This window comes from Eriocheir sinensis, unplaced genomic scaffold (genome assembly GCF_024679095.1).
Source record: "Eriocheir sinensis breed Jianghai 21 unplaced genomic scaffold, ASM2467909v1 Scaffold121, whole genome shotgun sequence".
Lineage (NCBI taxonomy): Eukaryota > Metazoa > Arthropoda > Malacostraca > Decapoda > Varunidae > Eriocheir > Eriocheir sinensis.
Window position 1 is genome coordinate 572,501 of NW_026110530.1, and position 7,500 is coordinate 580,000.

The following is a 7,500-nucleotide window of genomic DNA, read 5'->3' on the forward strand; positions in this document are numbered from 1 at the left end:
TCCATCCGTCTTCCTCTAGATCGTAGCCCAACCTTCATTACCTGTGCCTAATTACCTGGTTATTACCTGGACTAGCCTCTAATTATGGGTCTTGGCCTCTTAAACCACGGCCACTACTGCTATTACCAAGTCTGTCATTACTGGTGCTACTACTACTACTACTACTACTACTATTGCTACTACCACTACTACAATCTATAATATACCTCTTGTTAATATTGCTACTTCTACCATCTTTGCTACTTCCCATTATCTACCTTTCCTAATTCCTTCTGTTCTTCCACTATTCCTTCACTTATTCCTTCTCTTATTCCTCTACCTCCTTCTTCTCCTCTTTCTTTCCCTATTCTTTCCTTTATTTCCCCCCCTATTCCTTTCCCTATATCTACTTCTATTTCTTCTACTATTTCTTCCCTTAATTCTTCCCTTATTCCTTCCCCTATATCTACTTCTATTTCTACTGCTATTTCTTCCCCTGATTCTCCTTTTATTTCTCCCCCTATTCCTTCTCTACCTCTACCTGCCGTCATCTCACCTGGGGGGAAGGGAGGTCACCGGCGCTTGGGAGACCACAGGGTAACAGCAAACAGCATTAGAGTCGTCAGCAACAGCCCCAGGTCAGGCCTCAGCTCCCCCCCACCTGCTGTATGAACGGCCGCGGACTCCTCACCTGGTCGGGGTTAGAGATACATAAAGATAAAGACAAAGATAAAGACAGGTATATGGAAGGTGAGAGGAACGAAAGTTGAAATTTACTTAGGGTCGTTTTGTTTATCGCTCTTGGCTCTCACAAACACTACACCAGGTATTCGTTATCTGCGAGGATTACGTTCTGCAAAATCCTCGCATAATGTGAATTCGCATATATCGAAGTTATCATATATTTATAGGGGGTTATGTTCCACGACCCGTTTTCGAACCCTCTAACTATTTATTCCGGCACCGTTTCCCAATAATAAAGCACTAAAGCAACAATAAAGCTTCCAGAGAGACACACCCAAAGTCTACGATTTAAGCTGATAATTAGCTACCTGAGGATTAACTTTAGGATCAGAGGAAGGAAGAGGTTAATTATAGGCGAGGAAAGTGCGGGAAAACATTTGTACCCGCCGCCCTCTAGTGTGAGTCGGCCACCAGACCTCACCAACCAGTCACACCAGCGCCGCTACTCGCATAATAGCTGTTTTTTCTCGCATAAAACGAATACTTGGCACATTTAGGTTAGTCGCATAATATTATGAGCGAATTCGCATATTTCAAACTCGCATATATCGAATACCCGGTATTTTCATAGGCCACAAATGAGATTAATCGGGTTCTCAGGAGTGTTTGATCACGTTCACTGTGCAAGAGGTTCAAGAGGCGAGTATCAAGACACCTCTCCACCCGATACTGACCTCTCTTTTGGCCGCTCCGCTAAACTCTTCGTATAGGGGCAATTATTACTGGGCTTTTCTTTCTCAATTCTATTTTTTTTTACCATTGAGCTGCTTCCTTCACTGTAAAAAATTGTCAAGCTATCACTAGGCTTTCGGTTATTACAATTATTTCCACAGGTCACAAGATCAGTCGGGTTCTTGTGAGTCATATCTTACCACAAAACCACAGCAAACCTATACCAGTGTCACAGTTAACCCCCCTACAGCAAATATAAACCAAAGAAATAACAGCTCACCTTTTTCACAGCAAATTCAAACCACAAAATCACGGTCTAATCTTTTTTATACGAATCTCATCCAGAGTGAGCCTGCCCCAACCGTCCCTTCCTTCTCCTCCTCCTCCCCTTCCTTCTCTTCCTTCCTCCCTTCCCTCCCTACCTTCCTACCTGCCTCCTCCTTCTCTCCCTTCCTCTATTACCTAACCTCAAGATCATGTTTCCTCTTCCTCCTTCGCCTCCTCCTCTTCCTCCTCCTCTTCTCCTCCTCCTCCTTGAAATAGCTCTACCTTTAGGAAACATCTCTCTCCTTTCTCTCCTCTTCCTCTCCTCCCCTTCTCTCCCTCATCACCCTTTTAAGAATCCTGCTCCTCCTCCTCCTCCTCCTCCTCCTTCTCCTCCATAGCCCTCTTTCACAATATAACCTTAAAGCTTCTTCTTCTTCTTCTTCTTCTTCTTCTTCTTCTTCTTCTTCTTCTTCTTCTTCTTCTTCTTCTTCTTCTTCTTCTTTTTATTTTTCTTCTTCTTCTTCTTCTTCGTCCTCACCACGTTTAGATCGCTTCTCACGTCTATGCTCCTCCTCCTCCTCTTCCTCCTCCTCCTCCTCCTCCTCCTCTTCTTCTTCCTCCTCCTCCTCTTCCTTCTTCCAATACACCCTTAAGGCCACTACTCGCGTCTCCTTTTCTTTTTTTATCCTCCTCTTCCTCCTCCTCCTCCTCCTCTTCGTCCTCCTCCTCCTCTTCCTTCTTCCAATACACCCTTAAGGCCACTACTCGCGTCTCCTTTTCTTTTTTTATCCTCCTCTTCCTCCTCCTCCTCTTCTTCTCCCTCCTCTTCCTCCTCCTCCTCCTTCAGCTAAATAAACATCTCTTTCCCAATCTCCTTTCTCCTCCTTCTTTCTCCTCCATTACTCTTTCTCCTCTCGTTTATTTTTCTCTTTTCTCTCTTTCTCTCCCTATTCTGCATTCTCTCTCTCGTAACAAACCTCTTCACAATTACCTTTTTTCTTCTCTTTCTTTCTCTCTCTTTTTCCCTTTCTCCTTTTCCTTCCGATAATTTCCTCTTTCCCAATATCGAATTTCATCTATTTCTTCTTATTTTCTTTTGCAATCTTTTTCTTTTATCTTCCGTTTTCTCCAGTTCCTTAATTTATCACTCCTTTTGTTATTCCTCAGCAAGACTTTTTACTATATATTCTTCTTCTCTTTTCTTTCTCAGTTTCTCGTCTCTATTTCTTTCCTTGTTACTTTCCAATCGTGGTGTTCTGTCTCCGCCTTTCGTCACTAGGAACATAAAACTACCCATGGAAATACCCACAACTACAAACGCCTTACGGAATGAGTATCTGTAAACTATACATGCCTTAAAATGTTTGTATGACCCCTGAAATGTCTAAAAGAGTGTGTGTGTTTGAGGTTGAGGTGTCTAAGAATGTGTGTTTAAATTTAAGAATGTGTGTATATAAGCCCAAAAATGTCGAAAAATGTGTTGATTGCCAGATTGTCGTATTCAGCCGATTATATTTCCCAACTTCCTACCCCTAAACTGTCTTCTGGGCTTCAATAACGAAACTTATATATAGTTATCGTTAAAAGAGTTAGATCCTGGTGTTTCTTGGCAATAGTTAGGCGTCAGAAACCGGTAAATACTATGCTTATATTTCCCGACTTCCTACCCCTAAACTGTCTTCTGGGCTCCAATAACGAAACTCATTTATAGTTATCGTTAAAAGAGTTAGATCCTGATGTTTCTTGGCAATAGTTAGGCGTCAGGTACCGGTAAATACTATGCTCTGAGTACGACAATCTGGCAACGGTGGCTGGGACTCCGCCTCACCGTTGACGACGTGCACCATCAGGGAGGCGGCGTCGGCGAACTTCGGAGCGCACGTGTAGTTCCCCGAGTCCGCCTTCGTCGCCCTCGTCAGGAAGAGCTTGGAGGTGGTGCGGAGCGGCGTCTTCTCAATTTCGATACTCACGCCGCCCCTGGAAGAAGAGGAAGAGGAGGAAGAGGTTAGTGAAGAGTAGAGGAGGAGTAGTGAGTTAATAAAGAGGAGAAAAGAAATGTTGGAACTAAGTAAAGATATTTGAAGAGACAGAGAAAGAAGAAAGAAGAAAGAAGAAGAGAAGGAGGAGGAGGTTAGTGAAGAATAGAGAGGAGGAGGAGGAGTAGGGAGTTAGTAAAGAGGAGAAAAGGAAAGTTGGAACTAAGTAAAGGTATTTGAAGAGACAGAGAGAGAAGAAAGAAGAAAGACGAAGAGGAGGAGGAGGAGGTTAGTAGAGGCAGAAGAGGAGGAGGAGGAGGAGGAGGAGGAGGAGGAGGAGGAATAGGAAGTTAGTAAAGGGTTGAAGAGGAATGTTGGAACTAGGTAAAGAGCTATTTGAAGAGACAGAGAAAGACAGAGAGAAAACACACAGGCAAACATAAGAGATAGATAGATAGATAGATAGATGGTTTATTGACTACAGCATAGCAGATACATATTAATAAACCTATACATTACAAGTAAAAACAGACACATAAACAAAGAGACAAACAGACAGAAACATGCTCACAGAAAAGGACAGAAAGAACAGAGGAAGAGGAAGAAGGAGTTAATAAAGGAAAGAGGAGGAATGGAAAATGGTCAGTAAAGGGAAGAGGAAGAAGAGGAGGAAAAAGAGGTCAGTGAAGGAGTAGAGGAGTAGGAAAAAGAGGAGGAAGTTAGTAAAAAGAAGAAGAGAAAAGAGAAGTGGACAGTAAAGGGTGGAGGAAGAAGAGAAGAAGGAGGAGGAGGTCAGAGAAGGAGTAGAGGAGGAGTAGGAAGAGGAAGAGGGAGTTAGTAAAGAGTAATGGAGGAAAGAAAAATACTCAGGAAATGGAAAAGAACGAAGAAAAGAGCAGAAAAGACTAATGAGAAAAGGGTATAGAGGGGCAATTAGGTAAAGCAAAAGAAAAAAAAGAGTAATGAGAAAAGATGAAAATGAGGGTGAGGGAAAAAGAAGAAAAGAAAAGGGTAATGAAAAAAGGGACAAGGGAGAGGATGAAAGAAAAGAAAAGACTAATGAGAAAAGGATAAAAAAGGGTAATTAGGTAAAGGAAAGGAAAGAAAAGACTAATGAGAAAAGGATAAAAAAGGGTAATTAGGTAAAGGAAAGGAAAGAAAAGACTAATGAGAAAAGGGTATAGAAGGGCAATTAGGTAAAGGAAAAGAAAGAAAAGAGTAATTGGAAAAGAGAAAATGCGGGTGAGGGAAAAAGAAGGAAAGAAAAGGGGAATAAGAAGAGGGTAAAAGAGTAAGAGTAAAAGAAAAGGGTAATAAGAAAAGAGTCAAAGAATTAAAGGATGAAAGAAGAGAAAAGGGAGATGAAAACATGAAAACACACACACTCAGAAAATAAAAGTGGACAAGATACACAACCGAGAAATTACATCACCAGAAAAAAAAAAATAACAAGAAAAAAAACGAATATTCAAAACAGTTTCCAGGGAGAGACGAACCGGATGCTACTTAAAAAAAAGAAACAGAAAAACAAACAGAAAAACTAACTAATAAAAAAGAAAACCAGATTAAGAGTAAACATGAAAAGGACGTCTGAGGTAAAAAAAAAAAAAAAAATAAATAAATAAAAACGTCAAGTCAAAACGTCAGACCGAGGACTATTAAAAAACACAGGTAAGGAGGATGTCAGGTGAGTCAACAGGTACGAGACGTTGAGCTACCTGGAGTAATTGACGAGGCAGGCAAGACAGGTGAGCGGAACATGCAGGTTGAGATTGATAAGCGTGAAGGAAGGTATGGGATTAGTAACAGAAGAGAAAGAGGAATAAAAGAAAGAGGCGGAAGAGAAGAAGGAAGAAAGAGAAAGAGTACAGTAAGAAGGAGAGGAAAAGGAGGAGAAAGAAGGAGGAAGAGAAAGTGAAACAGGAAAAAAAGGGGATTATGTGAAGAGAAGAGGAAGAGAAGGAGAAGAGTATAATAAAAGGAGAAAAAGAAGAAGATTAACAGGTACATACAAAAAAAAGGGAAATGGAAGAAAGAGGCGGAAGAAAAGGGGAGGAAAGAGAAAGAGTAGAGTAAGGAGAAGGAGAGGGAAGAAGAGTAGAGGCAGGAAAAGGAGGAGAAAGAAGGAGGAGGAAGAAAAAGTGAAATAGGAAAAAAAGGGGATTATGTGAAGAGAAGAGGAAGAGGAGGAGAAAGAAAGAGGAAGAGAAAGTGAAATAGGACAAGAAGGGGATTATGTGAAGAGAAGAGGAAGAGGAGGAGAAAGAAGGAGGAAGAGAAAGTGAAATATGAAAAAAAAGGGATTATGTGAAGAGAAGAGGAAGAGGAGGAGAAAGAAGGAGGAGGAGAAAGTGAAATAGGACAAGAAGGGGATGTTTGAAGAGAAGAGGAAAAGGAGGAGAAAGAGTATAATAAAAAGGAAAAGAAGAAGAAGAAGATTAACAGGTACATACATAATTAATTAGGTTCAAAGACAGACAGGTATCGTAGGAAAAACAGACAGGTAGGCAGAGTTAAAATACAGGTAGATGAGTTAAATGAATGCAATAATTAGACGATGCACAAAGAAATACAGACAGACAGATAAAGACAGATACAGACATGAGTAAGGTTAGACAGACAGACAGACAACAACAGCGAGAAAATTGATTTTTACGTAGAGAAAAGAAAAAGAAAAAAGGGGTGAATAAAGACAGACAGACAGGTTGAGACAAAGAAATAGACAGACAGACAGACGGATGGACAGACAGACAGACTCTATAGCAACAAAAACTTCTCCCATAAAAAAAAATTACCTCATTAAATCTCCTCCTCCTCCTCCCCTCATACTTGCATCCTCTCATTCAGGTCTTCTTTTTTTTCTTTAAGTTAGTGTCTTTTATTTTCTGCCTTTCTGGATACCATTGTTTTTGTTGTTTTTGTTGTTGTTTTATCTTCATTCACATTACCTTTTTTTTCTTTGTTATCTCGCCTTTGTTTTTGTTTTTCTTTCTCTTTTTCTTCCGTTCGCTTTTATCTCTTCCACTTGTTTTCGTTTTTTTTTGTTTTTTTTTCACTATTGCTTTCGTTCCCCGTTTGCTAATTTGTTGTCTTTCCTTCTTCTCCTTCCTTCCTTTCTTTCTCTCATGTTATCTTTCTTATTCTTTTTCTTTTTTTTTTCTTCATCTCTTTCCTCTTATCCGTAATCCTCTTTCCATGTTTTCTCTCTCATTATTTTTGTTTTGCTTCCGTTCATTGTTTTTCCTCTTCCTTTTTCTCTTCTTCTTCTAATCCGCATCCTCTTTATCCTCCTCCTCCTCCTCCTTCTCTTTCTCCTCGCTCTTCTTATCTTCACCTTTCTTTATAATTTTCTTCTTTGTCTTTGCTTCTTCTTTCTCCTCCTCCTACTCCTTTTTATTATACTCTTTTTCCTTCTTCCTCTTCTCTTCACCCCCCTTTCTTCTTCTCCTCTTCCTCCTTCTTCTTCTTTCTCCTCCTTTTCCTACCTCTACTCTTCTTCCCTCTTCTTTTCCTTAGTATACTCTTTCTCTTTCCTCCTCTTCTCTTCCCCCTCTTTCCTCTTCCTTCACCTCTCATCACCTCCTCCTCCTCCTCCTCCTCCTCCTACTCTTTTCCTTTCCTCATATTACCCTCTCATTCTTCCTTCTCCTTTTCCTTTTTCCCATTACTCTCCCTCCTTCTTCTCCACCTCTCCACCACCACCACCACCATCACCAGCGCCAACACCTTTCTCTTACCTGGGCGAGTCGTAATCAAGCTCCTGTGCGTTCCGAAACCAGGTGACGGTGCCCACGTTATCCGAGTGGGTGTTAACGAGGCAGGAGAGCTTGATGGTGGACCCGCTCTGGATGAACACCTCCTC

The 7,500-nt window shown here is 41.0% G+C and overlaps 1 protein-coding gene across 1 annotated transcript in view; it reads right to left on the minus strand.

Annotated features, from left to right (window-relative positions):
* LOC126989552 (kin of IRRE-like protein 1) overlaps positions 1-7,500 on the minus strand; it is a 28,511-nt gene that overhangs the window by 1,215 nt on the left and 19,796 nt on the right. The window contains exons 5-7 of the mRNA XM_050848126.1: positions 7,376-7,500; positions 3,491-3,639; positions 536-670 (exon numbers count right to left, since the gene is read on the minus strand). The exon at positions 7,376-7,500 is cut by the window's right edge and continues 26 nt beyond it. Of these exons, the coding sequence (XP_050704083.1) occupies positions 552-670; positions 3,491-3,639; positions 7,376-7,500 (393 nt within the window). The 3' untranslated portion in view covers positions 536-551. The remainder of the gene's footprint in view (positions 1-535; positions 671-3,490; positions 3,640-7,375) is intronic.